Source organism: Pogoniulus pusillus, chromosome 2 (genome assembly GCF_015220805.1).
Source record: "Pogoniulus pusillus isolate bPogPus1 chromosome 2, bPogPus1.pri, whole genome shotgun sequence".
In the NCBI taxonomy this organism is placed as follows: domain Eukaryota; kingdom Metazoa; phylum Chordata; class Aves; order Piciformes; family Lybiidae; genus Pogoniulus; species Pogoniulus pusillus.
Window position 1 is genome coordinate 13757438 of NC_087265.1, and position 19876 is coordinate 13777313.

At 43.6% G+C, this 19876-nt stretch overlaps 1 protein-coding gene across 15 annotated transcripts in view; it reads right to left on the minus strand.

Annotated features, from left to right (window-relative positions):
* The window catches only part of KALRN (kalirin RhoGEF kinase), a 651147-nt gene that overhangs the window by 335642 nt on the left and 295629 nt on the right, over window positions 1-19876 (minus strand). For 14 of the 15 annotated variants that reach the window (XM_064156794.1, XM_064156788.1, XM_064156780.1 and 11 more), the window contains exons 8-9: window positions 14697-14888; window positions 4707-4838 (exon numbers count right to left, since the gene is read on the minus strand). In XM_064156794.1, coding sequence (XP_064012864.1) covers window positions 4707-4838; window positions 14697-14888 — 324 coding nt within the window. Of the gene's footprint in view, window positions 1-4706; window positions 4839-4994; window positions 5141-5254; window positions 5354-14696; window positions 14889-19876 lie in introns of those variants that run through there. The other variant, XM_064156826.1, reaches the window with a different exon arrangement.

The following is a 19876-nucleotide window of genomic DNA, read 5'->3' on the forward strand; positions in this document are numbered from 1 at the left end:
TCCTGGCTGCTTTCCAGCCACTCAGTCCCCAGCCTGTAGCACTGCTTGGGGTTGTTTTGGCCAAAGTGCACAACCCTGCACTTGGCCTTGTTAAATCTCATCCCATTGGCCTCTGCCCACCCATCCAGCCTGGCCAGGTCCCTCTGCAGGGCTCTCCTACCTTCCAACAGATCAACACCTGCTCCTAGCTTGGTGTCATCTGCAAACTTACTGATGCTGGACTCAATCCCCTGGTCCAGATCATCAATAAAGATATTGCACAGGACTGGGCCCAGCACTATAGACCCATCCATACACACCCCTTCTCCTAATGTAGGCCTTGCAGGTTTTTTCTTCTTCCCAGAGGTGTAATCCTGCAATTCTTCCATTTTGAGGGGTCAGATCCTTGGGTGAAGTATTCACCACTAGTTATGACTGATGAAACACTAGGGTAAATTCAGTTGCCTTACAAAGAAAGGTGCTTTTCCAGAGTGGGTGAATACAGCCAAAAAGACTTTTACAATAAAAAGTCCCTGTGATAGGAGGAATGTGGAACAAAAAGGTTGTTTCGAAAGCTATCATTTGCATGCCCTTGCTAAAGCTGAGATAGAACAATGTTCTCCCAGATTTGTGGTTTAAAGGAGAGAGTGAGTGCACTTCTACATTCTCTCTCATTCCTTTTCATTCCGTAGGATTTAGGCTTTTATCTATTGCATGATAATTTTGTCCTGTTGTCTGCCTAAAGAGCCTGAGAGATTACAAGTATTTTTTTCCTCATCTTCCAGTTCTTCTCTGCACAGCCAGAAATAAATATCAGACTTCAAGTGCTTGTGTTGTCCTTCTAATAATTATTAACACAAATCAAAGAAGTGTTCCACTTCCTCTCCAGTTTGTAATCTTGTCCAGTCATTCTGGTGTAAATGTATGTGAAGGAGCACAGTGCCAATCAGGTAACCAGTGGTACTCCACATTTGCAATGATTACATACATATTCCAGGACTTGATACCTTCTGCAGCTCTGAAGTTCTTTGTTCTCTGAAGTTTCTTTTCCAAAAGTGTTTTTATTATGAATAATATTGCATTCCTAATGAAGGGGGACAGAAAGTTTGTGCTCTCAGAGCTCACCAATGAACAGATTTCAGAAAGGAAGGGAACAGCTACACAAATGAAGATGATTTCTACTGTGCTCCTTCACTCATTTTCATGATCTCCTCATAGCTGCAAAAATAAATCACCAAATCTCTTTTCATGTCAATCTTCTGGATTTGTCAGATGGTGCAAGGAGACTGTGGCCGTTTGAGCTGATCCTCTAGCTCAGACATAGGGGAAAGATGAACATTTCAGGGATAGGCCACATAATGGCAACAATAGATAAATTACTATAATTTCATTGGAGCATCAAGAGCTTAATGTCTAGAAGCACAGCTTGTTCTTCCCCTTTTTCTCCCGCTGGCTTCTGCTGCTTTCAGCTTCGCCTATCTTCCCCGGCTGCTGTTTTGGCTACTGCTGCTTCTGCTGCTTCGCCGCCGCTTGCCCCCTCCCCCATCTCCCTTAAGGTTATTGTATTGGTTTTTTTTCTCTTCCTTCTCTAGTTATTATCTCTCTTTACATTGTTATACTATAAGAAATACAATTTCATCTCTCCCTGACTTTCAAAAAAGGGGTCTGTGTTGTGGTGAGTTTATTTCTCCCCGGGGGAGGGATCTCCCCTAACCCGGGACAGAGACGAGCAAACACTACGATCTGGGCTCACAGGCAAGATGTCCCCCTCAAACTTTACTGTTTTTTATTTAATCCAAATTTGACTCATTTTTCAGAAGTAAATTTTAAATGCAGTAACAGTTGCTTAGTTTCACCTGACTAGACAACTGTATAAAATTTGCAGATTCCACTAGATATCAGCAGGACTCCTCTGTCTTTTTTTTACACAATCTGCTGCTCCTGAGAAGCCTGAGTATGAACAAGGAACTGCTCTTCGTGATGGTAATCCAGAGTTGTTCATTCTGACTGACTTTCAAATTCTTGTAGGTGCCCAGTGTGGTGGAGGGCCACATAGGCACAAATGGCCGTGTTACAAATCTACTCTTGCCCGGACATCTTGTCCCCCCGAAAGGTGTTTCCCTGTCCAAACCAGGGGAAAACAAATAAAGGGGGCCAAAGGAGCACAATAAGCCTGGTGCCTTCTAGACTGGGCTGCCTGCTTGCAAGGTTGAAGTATCACAGTATCACAGTATCACAGTGTCATCAGGGTTGGAAGAGATCTCACAGATCATCAAGTCCAACCCTTTACCACAGAGCTCAAGGCTAGACCATGGCACCAAGTGCCACGTCCAACCTTGCCTTGAACAGCCCCAGGGACGGCGACTCCACCACCTCCCCGGGCAGCCCATTCCAGTGTCCAATGACTCTCTCAGTGAAGAACTTTCTTCTCACCTCAAGCCTAAATTTCCCCTGGCGCAGCCTGAGGCTGTGTCCTCTCGTTCTGGTGCTGGCCACCTGAGAGAAGAGAGCAACCTCCTCCTGGCCACAACCACCCCTCAGGTAGTTGTAGACAGCAATAAGATCACCCCTGAGCCTCCTCTTCTCCAGGCTAAACAATCCCAGCTCCCTCAGCCTCTCCTCGTAGGGCTTCTGCTCGAGGCCTCTCACCAGCCTCGTCCACACGTTGTGTAAGCTCACTGCCTAGGGTGGGGATCCACCTGAGCCCCCTCCATATCTGGGGGCACCGGACCCATGGAGTTCACCTTATTTTGCACATTTGGGCCTGCTGCCAGACTCTTATTGGACAGAACTGTGGCCAAGGACCATCAATCTCAGGCCCACATCTCATAAAAGGGACAATTCAGTGTTCCTGCCACCCTCCTCCACCCACCGCTCCTGGCCGCTTTGCCGCTTTTGGGACCACCGCCACTGCGTGATTCCGACCCACGGCACTTTGCACCAGCCCAGGGGAAATAGACCAAGGTGCTCTGGGCCAGCTGCCACTCCAGCCCAGCTGCCGCTCCAGCCCAGCTGCCGCTCCAGGCCATCGTTTCCAGCTCAATCGTGCCCGTGGAGCCTCAGACAGTGAGCCCAAATAATCCCTGAACTGAACTATTCAGGCCCACGAGGGTCAACAGTGTGGCTTTGCCGCACATATTTGGGATCACCGAGACTGTGACTCCAGCCAGTGAGTAACTGAGCAACCTCGATTCGAGCAGCATAGACTTTCAGACTTTACCAGTGGCACCTTTATGCCACAAGACTCTCTATCTAAAACCTTTCCAAACCTCTACCAAATTCCTGATTTTTGCTGTAAATAGACATTCTGTAAAATAATTCCACAACCACATACAAAAAACTTGTGTAGGGTAACTGTATATAAGTTTGGGGGGGGGGGGGGGGGGGGGGGGGGGGAATTCCTTGTGTATATAATATTAAATTATTTAAACCCTTTTAAATTCGGCCTCATACTTAATCCCCTGAACCCAAACAAAACTCCTTCACAATACCCAGAAAGCAAGAGTTTTCTATCTCACATTCCTTGTATTCATCAGCAAGATATCTGCACAGCTGTGTCTGCACAAGTGCCTACCATCAAACCTAAATTAGCAAATCCCTTCTCTTGTATGTTATGCCACAGATTCTTCCCATAATACAACGACCAGAGTGATGCCTGAGCATGGGGGAAAGTTGTTCTGTTCTGGAGTATTCGCTTGGCAACTTACTAAGTATAGCAAGCACTACCACAGTCCTCCTTGGAAAACCCTGCAAGGAGCACTATGTCCTATGCTCAGACAATCAGTCATGCACAGCACAGTACAGGAAAATGAAAAAGACAACTAAGCCCAAGCATTCAGGTCATCCATAGATTACTTTCAAACAAGCTCTGGAGACATGAATAACAGAATAGGACAGAACATTTACAGGACTTCCCACTCCCAGGGTAATTTGCAGGTTAGCCTCTCTTTGGGGTGAACATCTAGACTACTCTCATCCCTAAGAGAGGTCCTCTCAGATCCCCATGAAGCCCCTTCAGCCTTTCTGCAGAGTAAAGTGCACAGATCCTGGCCTGCACAGTTAGATGCAACAAATGTCAGCTGTTTGTTGGTAGCTTTTATTTCATGCTGCAGCCTGGGTGAAGGAAAAAGAAAGTGCAGAATTTTATGAGTTTATTTTTACAAAATGCCAGAGAATCTATTTTAGACCTTGTATTCCTGGCATCCTCTTTTAAGGGAAAGAAAAACCACATATCCTATTTAAGTCTGTGATCTTTGACACTATACTATATGAAAGCACAGTCACTCAGCATTCATTGTGATGAGGACTTAAACACCTCTGTGCCTTCACATGTTGAAGGGCAAAGTCTTTGGCATCCTCTGTTCCCATTAGCACACCTCTGCTAGCACACTTCTTCCTAGAAGAAAAGCAACGGAGGTTTCTGGCTTAAAGGGGTTCCCTCTTCAGTGAAGGCAGTAAAGCAGTTCTTTGGGATGTAAACACTTGTTCCAGATTTCATTTCTGTATGGGGTTTACCTCCTAGATTGTCCTGTTGTACCCTTGCAAGCAACTTACTAAGAGCCACCAGAATCTTATAGCCTGGGAGTAGATGTAACTTGTTCTTTGAATAACTTGCAGCAATGGAAAGCAAACGTATCCCATTTAGAAAAGCTAAACTGCTAAACCTAGTCAGATATCTGTTATCACTTAACAGATACTCACATTTTTTTTTCCTGGGAAGCACATACCTCTGTGTAGGCCTGTGTTACTTGCTCATAGAGGGTCTGATGATGATGGATGGCCAGTTCCAAATCTTGCATTTCTGAGGGGAGGCCTCCTTCACTGCACATTTTGCACCAGGCATCCACACCTGAAAGAAACTGAAATAATTCCAGAAACAATGAGCAAGAGTGACATAGAACAACATCTCATCAGCAAACTTTGTAGAATGCAACAGATGACTGCAGAAAACTTAGCAGTATAAAAAAGTCCTGCTAGGTATTCTGGAGCAACACATTCAGGTCACTCCTCAGTACCTGAAGAACACTTAGATCCAGATGAATGTTTTCTGTTTCTTCTGGATTAAAACCAAATGTTTCTTTAACTAGGCTCACAAAATACCCATTCTGAGTCTTTGCATGCCAGGCAGGGAGGCTACCATACTGCATTCCAAAAAGGGAGGCTGCAACATGTTTAGAAAGAAACATCATTTGGCACAAAAGGATGCAGCCACAGCTCCAGCATCGGAGCTGTATTCAGCATTGTCCTACCTATCAATCTTCCTGCAGCTGCTTACCTGCCCTTGACACTGCTTAGGCAATGGAAAACTCCCTATAAAACCAGTGCTGACACTAATTTCACTGAAAGACAGACAGTCTGTATTTGTGCAATTCCCAACCCAAAGCCAGCTCAGTGGGATTGCTGCTAGAAGAGCAAGGCCTTAAACCTCTGGGTCACACGTTTGATTTTGGCTGGGGTTAGCAGTTACCAGACACTGTTACCATCTGACGGCTGCTAAGCAGCCAATGCAAAATGAGCTGCTGGTCTCTGTCCAGTTCATGGTGAGCAGACATCCACAGAAAGGGAGAAAAAAAAATCATTGCCATTGCAACTGATATGGTTTAGCACCTTGGTGGGAAGTCTTAGCAGCCAGCCAGCAGCTGAATGGCTTCAGGGAGCAAAGGAATGGAAAAAAAATATTTTTCCACTCATAAAGGCCTCCCTAGCAGTGCTTTGGCAGAACAAACTGGGAAGCTCTCATGGGTGCTGCCTGTTTTGTAAAAGCGAAGTGAAGTTTAGTCTGTACATTTTCCATCTTGCTTTCCCTTTAGGCAGGGTTTACTTCAAGGACACAGCTTACATGTTCACATTTTGTCCATACTGAATGCCTAATGCCACTTTATTACTTTTCATTAGTGTCTCCTCCTCTCCCATCTTTCTGTTAAACCACCTTGCCATAATCTGGGACTATTTATGAGAAAGAACAGCTAATTATACAACAGATGCAGTGCCTTCTAGGGTGAATGCCTAAGGCCAAAAAGCCTCAGGATCACAGCTTTATCCACTTCTGAAGTTTCCACCTGTGGCTTGTTAGTAAAGAACTCACAGCATGAAGGATTCAAAACAAAGAATTTCAGTTCAGCTTTGGCTCTGACATCAGCATCCTTTTTTATTAGCAGTGTAAAGCTATTCACCATGGTGCTGTGTAATCAAGGCTCTAAACTATTTGCATTGTAAACACTTTTCAGTGCACAAAGATTCAGTGACAAAGATGAATTCCTAAACGTTCATGTCTAGAAAGTACAAATCTGCCAGTGAAAACTGTGCATTCTACAAGACTGGAGACAAGGATGGCAGGTTCTCTCGTATGGCTTTGATTCCCAATCTGTTGACTACCCTCAGATGGAATCCCCAAACACCCTTGCATATTTTTTGCCAAGGTAGTGGAATTCACATCACTCCCTATGTAGTTTTAAGAGCAGAGAGTTGATATCAATCCCTTTTGGGGCCGCTACACAGACCTCTTGGTCAAAACAATGACAATGACCTTATAGACCAGTGCTCCTGGAATCACACTCTTATGGCTCTTATTAAAAATGCTGAATTGAGTGTGTCCAGAGAAGGGCGACGAGGCTGGTGGGAGGCCTTGAGCACAGCCCTACGAGGAGAGGCTGAGGGAGCTGGGATTGGTTAGCCTGGAGAAGAGGAGGCTCAGAGGTGAACTTATTGCTGTCTACAACTACCTGAGGGGTGGTTGTGGCCAGGAGGAGGTTGCTCTCTTCTCTCAGGTGGCCAGCACCAGAACGAGAGGACACAGCCTCAGGCTGCGCCAGGGGAAGTTTAGACTCGAGGTGAGGAGAAAGTTCTTCACTGAGAGAGTCATTGGACACTGGAATGGGCTGCCCGGGGAGGTGGTGGAGTCGCCATCCCTGGGGCTGTTCAAGGCAGGATTGGACGTGGCACTTGGTGCCATGGTCTAGCCTTGAGCTTGGTGGTAAAGGGTTGGACTTGATGATCTATGAGGTCTCTTCCAACCCTGATGATCACAGTATCACATGATACTGTGATACTGTGACTTTAGTCCAAGCTCTTATAGTTATGTCACTTATATATTCCTGTGGCCCCAGATTGTGATTTGCACAGTAGGTGGGAGAAGTCTCAAGAAGATCCCACATCACCACGTTTCCACCTTATTACCTCTCATCTCTCTTTCTTTTGCCTACCTATTCTTTCTAGACAATGTCACCTCAACAACTACATCAGTAACTTCTACCACTTGAAACAGTTTTAAGAAAGGGAGCCTGTCAGTGTTTGACATCAAAACACTGCATAGTGGGCTCTGCTGTAGGGAGAGCAAATTTGTTTTTCAGGATTTTTGCAAAGTCTTAGCCCATACCATAGGACTACCAATTTTGCTATTTTGAAAGAAAAAAACAGCTATGTTGATTGTTCATACTAAGGCAGCTACAAAAGCCTTAAGTGTAACCCCTCACACTAGAAATGCATTCATAGCACAAAAATGACCATTTCACTGAGCTGAAAAGAAGATACATTTAAAATGTAAATTACTAACTGTTAGGCTGGAACAGGAGCTGTTACTGTCCACGAAATAGTCGGGACCATTTAAATTAATTGCTTAAATTTCTAGGCAGGCCACAGACTAAAACAGCTTCCATTGGAAACATAAAAGCTGCTTAAGCATGATTTGAAGTGACAGGCTCCAATAACTGTCCATGGTTTTCAAGACTTCAAGAAAGATTAAGAAAAATTTATCCTTAAAGAAAAAAAAAAATCTTAAAGTACCTTTGTGCCTCTGATCTAATCCAAATGTAACTTTGAAGTAATGACCTACACTTACTCCTGACTCACAACCTATTCACCTAAGCTGCAAATTCTGTATTAGGTCAGCTAAAATGGATTTTCAGAGCACTTCTTACTACCTTCCCTCAGGGACTGCTATGCTGGTTGCTCCAAAACACAGGTCAGATATTTTATAGTCTAGTTGAGTGGCTAGGGCTGGGTGCTAGGTTGGACTGGATGATCTTGGAGGTCTCTTCCAACCTGGTTGATTCTATGATTCTATGTTTTTTTTTGCACAATCCTTGCTTATGGCATCTTAGGCCTCTACATGGAAGCTGTGGGATAACCAAGGTGGTTGCCCTTGCTCCCAGAGATTGCAATCAAACTTGCAAGGTCCAGAATGTCTCTGGGAAAAAAATAGGAAGAAAGACATGAAACTGTTTTCCTCGGTGACCTACAACATCTCTTGATGCACTGAAATGTTTTTAATATGAGGCTAATTGTATATTTCTTTGTGCTAGTTTGAAGCTAGCTAGAATGTTTTGGTGAGAAGAACTAGATTACAGCTATGAAAGGAAAACAAGGGTGATGTCTACTTCCCTCATAGGCTTGCTGAGATGTATAGGAAAAAGAAATAAACCCACAGATAACCACTCTGACTTGGGCTGCTGGCTGAGCTGCATCTTAGTCTCTAACCTCACCCTCCATTTTGGACTAATCCACTTTGCTTCCTAACCCTCTGGCCAAACCTCCATTCTTCCTTGGGACTGGGGTAAGGTTGAGAGAGGTAGGGGGAAGGTGAATGGGTGGTTGAGAGCCCCTCCTGGGGACTCAGGTTTCTGGGAAGGGAGTTGTGTTTCTGTAGTACCTTTTATCTTATATATTTCTATATATAACTGTATATACTGTAAATGTCTGCTTGTATGTTGTGCCAACTGTGAATATAAGCTTCATTCATATTTCCAGAACTGGCTGAGTCTAGTCTGGGTGATTTCTAAAGTGGGGGGGGGGGGCACAGGTAACACCCAAACCATCACATTCTTGCTTCTGGAATTTCCCTATCTATCTTGGTTTTATCCCTGCATCTCACAGATATCAACTGGATTTTCCTTTCCTTCCTTTCCTCAAATTCTTCTTCTCTCTTTTTTCTTTTTTTTTTAATTTTTTTTTATTTTCCTCTCTTTTAATTTAATTTCCTCAAATAGGGGAGTCCAAGATGTGCTTAGCGAGATCCAGGCAAAGATGAAAACAAGAGTGTTCTCCTGGTGTGGAGTAAGGCATCATGAAACAAATGGCAAGAATCTGTATTCAGAGATTCAGCACAAATGCTTCCTGTGTGCACCTAGCACCTACTACCTTAGATAGTAATTCTGAAGGCACACTTCTGAGGATAGGCTCTGACCCAGAATTAATTGCTTGAGATCTCTTGGCTGATTGAAGACATTTATTGTTCATTCTGAGAAAGTCTGTAGAGCATCTTATGAATACTTTAGCATGCTTTCAGAGATTACATCTGAGGAAGGGAGGACTGATTCCCCTCTCTGGCAGTTAGTGGGTCAGAATCTCATCTGGCGTAAATCAGCACAGTTCTTTGGAAATCACTGTGAGATAAGTCACGTTCTCTGATGTCCTCTTGCAACTTTGAAATAGCCTCAGGCATACCTAAGGATACAGAAGCAGATTTCCTTTTGCACTAAGTACATGAGCCAGCAGTATGCCAGGTGGCTAAGAGAGCCAATGACATCCTGGCCTGCATCAGGAACAATGTGGCCAGTAGGACAAGGGAGGTTATTCTGCCCCTGTCCTCAGCACTGGTCAGGCCACACCTTGAGTACTGTGTCCAGTTCTGGGCCCCTCAATTCAAGAGAGATGTTGAGGTGCTGGAACATGTCCAGAGAAGGGCAACAAAGCTGGTGAGGGGCCTGGAATACAAACCCTATGAGGAGAGGCTGAGGGAGCTGGGATTGTTTAGCCTGGAGAAGAGAAAGCTCAGGGGTGATCTTATTACTGTCTACAACTATCTGAGGGGAGGTTGTAGCCAGGTGGGGGGTGGCCTCTTCTCCCAGGCAACCAGCAACAAAACAAGGGGACACAGTCTCAAGTTGTGCCACGGTAGGTCTAGGATGGATGTTAGGAGGAAGTTGTTGCCAGAGAGAGTGATTGGCATTGGAATGGGCTGCCCAGGGAGGTGGTGGAGGCACCGTCCCTGGAGGTGTTCAAGAAAAGCCTGGCTGAGGCACTTAGTGCCATGGTCTAGTTGACTGGCTAGGGCTGGGTGCTAGGTTGGCCTGGATGATCTTGGAGGTCTCTTCCAACCTGGTTGATTTTATGATTCTATGATTCTCCATGCTAGCAGAAGAAAGAAAAGAGGTGAGCAGATGAGGAGAGAGAAGAAAGAAAAAGAAACAAATGAATGAACAAACAAACAACCCCAAATAAACAAAAAACCCTCCGATTTTCAACATAAAATCCTAAGAGATTTGCAGCAGGTGAAATTAAGAGACATTTGTGAAATGCCTTCACTGACTATCCCAAGTTACATATTGACCTACACGTAGTGGTTGCTTGGAATTTAGTTTACTGGCTTTTGATCAAACACATGTGTTGAAGGAAGCCTGAGTGAAGGCTATGTTGGTAAGATTTGTCTTTTCTCTCTTTAATTTTCTTTGCTCTTTTATTGATGATGGTCTAGTATGTAGAAATTACAGTTAAAAAAGTAAGAAAGATTTATGTCTGCACACAAAGAGGCAAGCACAAAGACACAAGGAAAGGAAAGGAAAGGAAAGGAAAGGAAAGGAAAGGAAAGGAAAGGAAAGGAAAGGAAAGGAAAGGAAAGGAAAGGAAAGGAAAGGAAAGGAAAGGAAAGGAAAGGAAAGGAAAGGAAAGGAAAGGAAAGGAAAGGAAAGGAAAGGAAAGGAAAGGAAAGGAAAGGAAAGGAAAGGAAAGGAAAGGAAAGGAAAGGAAAGGAAAGGAAAGGAAAGGAAAGGAAAGGAAAGGAAAGGAAAGGAAAGGAAAGGAAAGGAAAGGAAAGGAAAGGAAAGGAAAGGAAAGGAAAGGAAAGGAAAGGAAAGGAAAGGAAAGGAAAGGAAAGGAAAGGGGAAAAGGAAAGGAAAAAGGAAAAGGAAAGGAAAGAAAAAGGAAAAGGAAAGGAAAGGAAAAGAAAAAGGAAAAGGAAAGGAAAGGAAAAGAAAAAGGAAAAGGAAAGGAAAGGAAAAGAAAAAGGAAAAGGAAAGGAAAGGAAAAGAAAAAGGAAAAGGAAAGGAAAGGAAAAGAAAAAGGAAAAGGAAAGGAAAGGAAAAGAAAAAGGAAAAGGAAAGGAAAGGAAAAGAAAAAGGAAAAGGAAAGGAAAGGAAAAGAAAAAGGAAAAGGAAAGGAAAGGAAAAGAAAAAGGAAAAGGAAAGGAAAGGAAAAGAGAAAGGAAAAGGAAAGGAAAGGAAAAGAAAAAGGAAAAGGAAAGGGAAAAAAGCCATAGCTTTCATCTAGGAACTCGTTCAGCTGAGTTCCATTCAACATGTCACATGTATCTGCGGTGAGTGCCAGGAAAGAAATGTCATTCTAAGGCACGTGAAGACAGATGTGAGGTTCAATTCCCAGCAGAGTTGACTCAGCCTTTCATCCCTCCAAGCCAGAAAAATTGTATTCCATGCAGTTTTCTGTGTGGGGTCTTTAGGAAGAGACCTTGAAAAACAAGTGGCTTCCTGCTCAGCTTGCATATTACAGAGATGGTAGAGCTTTTCATAAATCTCTGTCCCAAGCCAATGAGTTCCTTGCAGGCTGAGGCATGTCAAAGGCTGAAAAATTACAGTCCTAAAAGACTTGTTTCCTGTTGGCATCACAGAACTTCAATCGATAGGAAGGAATGAAAAAAGAAACTGTAGCAGTTTGTTGCACTGGAGAAGGAAAGACAATCTGCATATCAGATCAGTATGAGGGAAGCAGGGGTGCACTGTGGGAGAAATGCCTGGATCCACAACAAGACTACCTTTAGTGACTGAACAAAGGGAGTGAAGAAAGATTTGATCTGTGACAGATGAAATAGTGGGTTTATCTACATCTTTGCTTCAGAGGTTTAAGCCTTATTTATTGCAAAATACTGAAGCTCTGATCTGAGCTTTTAAAAAAATCACTCTGGGTGATGCCAACTAATAGAGTCACATTAGGAATGAATGGTAGATGACAGACTGAGTTACAGATCAAATCCCAAAGGCCTCACTTTTTATACTATAGAGAGGTCAAATGATGAAATTATTAGCATTCAAGCCTGGTTTATCTTAACGGAGTTGCTAAAGCAAGACTGAAATTATAGTCCTGGTTAATGGACACATTGACTTCCAAATTTCTTTTTTGCAGCTGTCTGAGTTCATAGGCTTCACACAAGCACTTATCTTCCACTGCATTGTCTCTTATTGCAAGTGAGGGACAACTGCTGCTCACAACTAGCAAATTCTCCTATCTGCTTACTAATGAGAACCTGGCTTCTGTCAGCCAGCACAAACTGCAGTTCCTTATGAGGAGGTGCCAAGGCAAGACTGAGATTTACAGACCCATCCGTATGATTGTAAAGGAAAAGGATCCAAACTTTTGAAAGTGACATTAGGGTAGCTGTTTTTCAAGTTAAGGCTGAGGCAAAATATCCACTTTGACAGTGTTTAAAAGGTAGGAGAAAAAAAAATTACTTCTAGCTTGACAGGCAGTTCAATACAGCTTTCTGGCTTACTGCTTTTCATGCTATACAATAGCTCAGCACCTCCTCATAAATTGTGACCAAGACTGACACTTCAGAGAAATAGGTGGTTACTTGTAAACAGAAAGAGGTAAAACCACCCAAGATCCAAACACCAAACAAACAAAACCAAACCAAGAAAGACCAAATTAATTAGTAAACCTTAAACATTCTCATTGTGATCATAGACTGGATATAATATTATTTTTCTTTATAAAGATGACTGAAAACTTTTAATGTGAAGACTAGACTTAATTACTGTAGTGCCCATTGTTCAGAGATGAAAGCACTTGTACTCTTAGTATATTAGTCCCATTAGAGCCACTGAGTGTGCTTACATGAGTAAGTGCCCAGTAGGGTGAGTAATTGCTCTATGCTGTGGCCTACTGTCAATAGGAAACCCAAAACAAAGAAAAATCCGTTGTAATTCTACAGTCAGAAGCAAACAGTAAAGAAAATCTTTGTTCTTTGAGCTTAATTTTCCCATACATATATTCTGGCTTATGAGCACACTTTCTGGTTTATCAGTCATAATTTCTTCTTCAGACACTTGAAGTACAGGTCTTTTTCTAAACATCAAGCACACCCACTTAATAGCTTTGATATTAACTACTTGGGAAAACAAGCACACAACAATACTGGAGGGAGCCCTACAGCAGTGTTTGTCACTGGGAAATGAATGCAATCCACATATAATCAAAGTTGAGCCATCATCACCATTAAGTGGACCTCGTTTAGGTGTAAAAAAGAGAAGGTTTATTCAATGACATATTTTAAATCCTTTGTAGCTCTGAAATTATGGGGCAATTCTGGTAGCTGTCACATACACAAATCAGACTTTAGGGACATGGAAAACTTTCACGAATGCTCTTAATGGTCTCTAAAGCCTTTACTTAGTGAGGTCTAACAAAGTTTGAGGCTATTGAGAGCACTGCAGGAGTAGGTGGTGGAATGAATTCCCTAAGTTTCATCAGCAATAATGTGATTTGGCTCCTAGAAACTGTCTGCTGGTATGAGTATATGTCATATGAGCAAATATTCCTGCCCACATAATGCATTCTACATACCACATAAGAGTGCAGGTATATACAAAGGCCAATGGGATGAGATTTAACAAGGCCAAGTGCAGGGTTCTGCACTTTGGCCACAAAAACCTCAAGCAGCACTACAGGCTGGGGACTGAGTGGCTGGACAGCAGCCAGGGGGAAAGGGACCTGGGGGTACCTGTAGATAGCAGGCTGAAGATGAGCCAGCAGTGTGCCCAGGTGGCCAAGACAGCCAATGGCATCCTGGCCTGCATCAGGAACAGTGTGGCCAGTAGGACAAGGGAGGTTATTCTTCCCCTGTACTCAACACTGGTCAGGCCACACCTTGAGTACTGTGTCCAGTTCTGGGCCCCTCAATTCAAGAAAGATGTTGAGGTACTGGAACATGTCCAGAGAAGGGCAACAAAGCTGGTGAGGGGCCTGGAATACAAACCCTATGAGGAGAGGCTGAGGGAGCTGAGGGTGTTTAGTCTGGAGGAGGCTCAGGGGTGATCTTATTACTGTCTACAACTACCTGAAGGGGCATTGTAGCCAGGTGGGGGGTGGCCTCTTCTCCCAGGTAACCAGCAATAGAACAAGGGGACACAGTCTCAAGTTGTGCCAGGGGAGGTATGGGCTGGATATTAGGAAGAAGTTCTTCCCAGAGAGAGTGATTGGCATTGGAATGGGCTGCCCAGGGAGGTGGTGGAGGCACCGTCCCTGGGGGTCTTCAAGAAAAGCCTGGATGAGGCACTTAGTGCCACGGTCTAGTTGACTGGCTAGGGCTGGGTGCTAGGTTGGACTGGATGATCTTGGAGGTCTCTTCCAACCTGGTTGATTCTATGATTCTATGATTCTATGTTTTCCTTACCATAATAATTCTCAATATATCCACAGCACTGATTAAATACTAGGTAGTAGAAATAAGACAGCAAGATACTGAATCACTGCACATCACCTATGATCAGATTATTTCTCGTGAAGGCACGAACATGTTTCCTTATCCAGTCAGGGAATATGTGACAGTTTGGGGGGGAAAAATCTCACTATTTGTTTCTGAGACACCCATCCACTAAAACCAAGGCTCTTAACCTCACCACATACATGCCACAAGCCATTGAATAATGATTGCAGCGTCGTCATTATCAAAGTATCAGCCGATCATTCTGACAGTCACAAAGGCAGCTCACCTGTTCAGCCTTCTGGTGAAAGACAGCAGACATGGCTAAGATGGTGCTGCGCTCATCCAGAGCTGCAGCAAAACTCTTCCATTCTTGATCTAGCTGGCTCGATATTTGCTTAATTTGCTGGGAAGCATAATGGCCTGCTTCAGAAAGCCTCGACGCAACAGACATGATCCGGTTGATATTGACGTAGGCATTCTGAAAATTAAAAAGCACACATCAATAAAGAGCAGGAAGAGCTGTGACCACCCTCTGCCTTCATTGCACATTCTAAACACCAGCAGTTGGAGTAAAACTGAGCAGTTCAGGAGAGCAGTTACCCACTTAAATATGCATGAATAGCAGGCATACTACCTTCCACTCTACATCCCTCAGGAATCTTTATGCACATCTGTGCCGTTATCTAAGTGTTATCTCCCCCTTCCTCCTGCAATTTATTTATGTGAAACTAATTTGCCATACTTTAGCTATTTACTCATCTGTTAGGATCTACTCATTGCTTTTGCCTACTATTGGTATTTCTGGATGCTAAATCCACGTATTCGTAAGAGAATGTTTGCTTTCTGTCCCTTGAGAATTCTGTGACAACCTCTTGTAGACACAAAGTGCCAACAAAAGGGACTCTTATAGAATTTAAAAGACTTCATAAGGATATTCTACAGACATAGAAGAGTTTCCACAGAAAAATCTATTAAACCCTATTCTTCAGTTAGTGTTGTCTTTTTCTGCAGGTTACTTTAAGCTATTCTCCAGCAGTGACATCATTTGAACACAGCCTGAATTGAGAATGATTTTTAAAAGCCTACTAAAAGGTAATTTTAATTTTTTTAAAGAATTTTCCATTGTGGCTTTTATTCAAGCAGTGGTTTTACTGAAGCAGTGGTTTCCACTGAAGCAGTGGAAGGATAGCACTTTCTCAACTGAACTGTGGAGAGCGATGTAATTGCATTACAACACCCCCGTTCTGCATAGGGAGGCAGAGAAATTCTATTTATAAGAGCATGTATATAAGGCAATCAGGTAGAATATATAAAATCCACGAGGCCCAAACTAGGCTTCTAGAATCCTTCACCCCTTCCACCCTGCAGTGGGCCTGTAAGGTAGGCTGAAGTTGCCCTCTTGGCCCTGCCAACTCCCACACAAACCATGAGATATAAGCGTGTGCTGCTCGGAGAAGTGGAGAGAGGCAGGGATGAGAAGGGGGAGAAGTGCAGTCAAGCACTACTTTTAAGCTCTGATACTGGAAGGGGAATAGAATAATACTACAATATCCTGGGACAAGCAGGTCTGGTCCCCCTGAGGCAGGCCTCTGTCCCCATGGTTTTGTTTTAAGGGGACCTGGGACCCCTCAGACTACCCCATTCCACCATAAATAGCCACCATGACAATGTCTTACAAAGATGCACCATCAAAAGCAGGTGACAGCTGTTGGAGAAATTCTTGTTAGCAGAGCACACAAGAACTGCTAAACATGAGCAACCTGTGCTGGGAACGTCCTTGGATCCATCCTGGGAGCTTAGATAGCAGGCACAGGTTGGTTTCCCCCCACATGCAGCTGTGGGGGGTGGAGTGCAGCTGCAGGTGGGCAGTTTAGCCAGCCTCAGAGGCTGACCCTTAGAATGTTATCATACACTAACCTATGCATGCATTACATGTAACCTGGACCCTCTGACTGTAACCAGTCTTGGTGGAGCACGCCTCTTGCTAGAATGCATATAAGTCTCTGCATCACAGAAATAAAGTGGATTTGACCATCTAACCATATTGGTGAACAAAGAGTCATCTTCCCATAGCGCTCCACCGACTTATTTCCCAACAGACAGCTGTCTTGTGGATTTCTCGAATGGCATTTGCTGTAAACACTTCTCCTTTTTCTTTCCCTCTCACTGCAGGGAAGGAACATCTCATAATTTGAGATGTTTTCTTAATGTTGACTCACTGCTTTCTTGTCTCATTGAAGTATTTCAAAAGGGCTTCAGAGTGTAGAATCTGTAAGAGCCTTATGCACAAGGACAGATACAGCCCTGATGATTTCAACAGTATTACTCATGGACAAATAATAAATCAGAAGTGGAAGTGTTTGCTCGAGCAGGATAAGACTATAGTGAATGGGAGCACAATGTGGAAAGGTATCTGCCAATCCAAACATGAAACACAACCAAGCACTACCAAAGCAGGCACAGGGTCAAAATAAGTTGCAAAGCAGGGCAAAGTGTGTGGGCTACAACTGTGAGGCACACTGATCATGCCTGTAGTTGCTACAGGAAAGAAGGATGTGGACCACAGCCCTCAGAACCACTCTGCTCTCCCTAGTAGAACCATGGCTGTGACATCTGTCACGTAAATAGCACACATGTAAAGCAACACTCAGTCTCCAGTTTGGCTTTTTTGGTTTTTGTTTTTCCCTTATCACACATCCTTTTCTTCAAAAATTGTAGTTGGCTCAAAAGAGTCAGATTCATTTTAAACACTTTTTTTTTCTTTTCAGTACAGTTAGAGAAGCCAATCAAAGTTGCCCTGAAGTTAAAAATATACTAAAAAGGATTCTTCTTTGTGTGATCTAGGTTAGAAACTGGAATTTAGACTAATTATTTAAGCCTTTCACCCGAAAGCATCTTCATTAGAGAGCATCAGCCAAAATAATTTCACAACATGTCAGGTCTATTTTTAGAGTGGAAAAGAGCATGGCATCACTCCAGCCTGCTAAAGCATGAAGGAGCTGCACCACATGAAGACATGGAACTTTGCTATGTTTGAAGGAAAAGTTGCTGAAGAACTGCAGGAAGCTGAATTCATGTAAAAGCCAGTTGCTTTCATCTGGCTTTTATTTATTTGCTTCTTTTTCCCTGTGGATTTCTTTTATCCATTACAATGTAATGAGCAAAGAGAAACAAAACTCTGCATACCTTGGTTCCTATAGATACAATACACAGATATATCAATTAGTAAAAGGGTAAAGGTAAGATTAGTGTGATGGTTTGGGGGTTACCCCACCCCCCCACACTTTTGAATTTGCCCCAGCTAACTCAGACGGACCCTGGGAATATAGATGAAGCAATTTATTTACAGCTAGCAGAATTTACAAGCAGCTATTTACAATATATACAGTTATATACAATTATATACAGTTATATACAAAGGATAAACAATACAAAAGCACAACTCCCCTCCCAGAAACCTGAGTCCCCAGGAGGGGCTCTCAAACCACCCCAACACCTCCCCCCGTCCCTCTCAACCTTACCCCAGTCCTCAGGAAGAAGAGAGGTGCAGCCAAGAGGTTAGGGAGCAAGGTCAGTAGGAGCAGGGTTAATGAGATGTTACCAGGTCTAAGGCAAAAGCAAGAGTGAGAAACAAAATGGAGAAAAAGTCTTTCTTCTTCCCAGAGTTCTCAGCGTGACTGTGAGAGAAGTAGACACAATTGTTTTTCATTTCACTGCCCGTTATCTAGTTCTGTTACCAAAACATTCCAGCTTGCTTCAAACTAGCACAATCCACCCCTGTCTACTTCGCTCAGAGTATCGCTGAGAATTATCTAATCTAATCTAAACCAATATTTACATCTAAAACAATATATACAAGTTCAGTTCACACTTCAATCAGATGTAGGTGATTCAAAAGCTCAGAACAGGGACTCCCAGGTGATATTGGGTTCGTGCTCATGTACTGTAGATTCTATTGTAGATTCTCTCAGTGTTGGGCGCCGATGTTACCTAGAACAGAAAACTCCTAACAGCTTGAATTTAAACTCTCTCAGCTAAGGTTAAATTTCTCTGTGGAATACACTGGATTTCACCATTCTCCTGCATTACCCAGTAGGTATGACCAGGACCTTCAGCAGAAACCACCCCTCGGACAGGTTTCCCTTCGCCCGAAGGAGAAAATACCCAAACAGTTTTCCCTAACAGATTCTTCTCACGTACAACAGGAACTTTATCACCGTCTACTGTTTGGACCAAATCTGATTGTGCAGGTCCTGCTCTATTTGCTGAACCTCTACTATTTACCAACCAAGTAGCTTCTGCTAAATGTTTGTCCCAGTTTTTTAGAGTTCCACCCCCCATGGCCTTTAGGGTGGTTTTCAGCAAACCATTGTAGCGTTCAATCTTCCCTGAAGCTGGTGCATAGTAGGGTATGTGATAGATCCATTCAATACCATGCTCTTTGGCCCAGTTTTTCACTAGATTGTTCTTGAAATGAGTGCCATTGTCTGACTCAATTCTCTCTGGAGTTCCATGTCTCCACAAGATCTGTCTCTCCAAACCAACAATGGTGTTACGTGCAGTAGCATGCGGAACTGGATAGGTTTCCAACCATCCAGTGCTGGCTTCTACCATCGTCAGCACATACTGCTTGCCAGATCGAGATCGAGGTAAAGTGATGTAGTCAATCTGCCAGGCTTCACCATACTTGTACTTTGACCATCTCTCACCATACCATAAGGGCTTGATTCGCTTAGCCTGCTTAATAGCAGCACAAATGTCACAGTCATAGATGACTTGGGTGATAGCGTCCATGGACAAGTCAATTGACCTATCACGAGCCCATCGGTATGTTCCATCTCTGCCTTGATGTCCAGATGAGTCATGGGCCCACCGAGCTAAGAACAGCTCACCTCGGTGTTTCCAATCAAGGTCAATGTCAAGATCAGAGTTGGTATCAACTTGAGCAATCTTAGCAGCTTGATCTGCCTTCTGGTTATGTTGATGTTCCTCAGTTGATCTACTCTTAGGCATGTGTGCGTCTACGTGCCGCACCTTCACTGGAGTTTTCTCCAGCCGTGCATCAATGTCCTGCCATAGATCAGCACACCAAATAGGCTTTCCTTTCCTCTGCCAACCATTCTTCTTCCAGTCCTTCAGCCAACCCCATAGAGCATTGGCTACCATCCACGAGTCGGTGTAGAGGTAAAGGATAGGCCAATTCTCACGTTCAGCCACATCAAGAGCAAGTTGAACAGCTTTTACCTCAGCGAACTGACTGGATTCTCCTTCGCCATCTTTCGTTTCGGTAACTCTCCTGGTTGGACTCCACACTGCTGACTTCCATATTCGCTTGTTCCCAACCAGACGACAGGAACCATCTGTGAACAAAGCATAGTTCTTTTCCTGATCAGAGAGATCACCATAGGGAGGAGCTTCCTCAGCACGAGTTATTTTCTCCTCTGGAGGTTTGGAACAGTCTGTGCC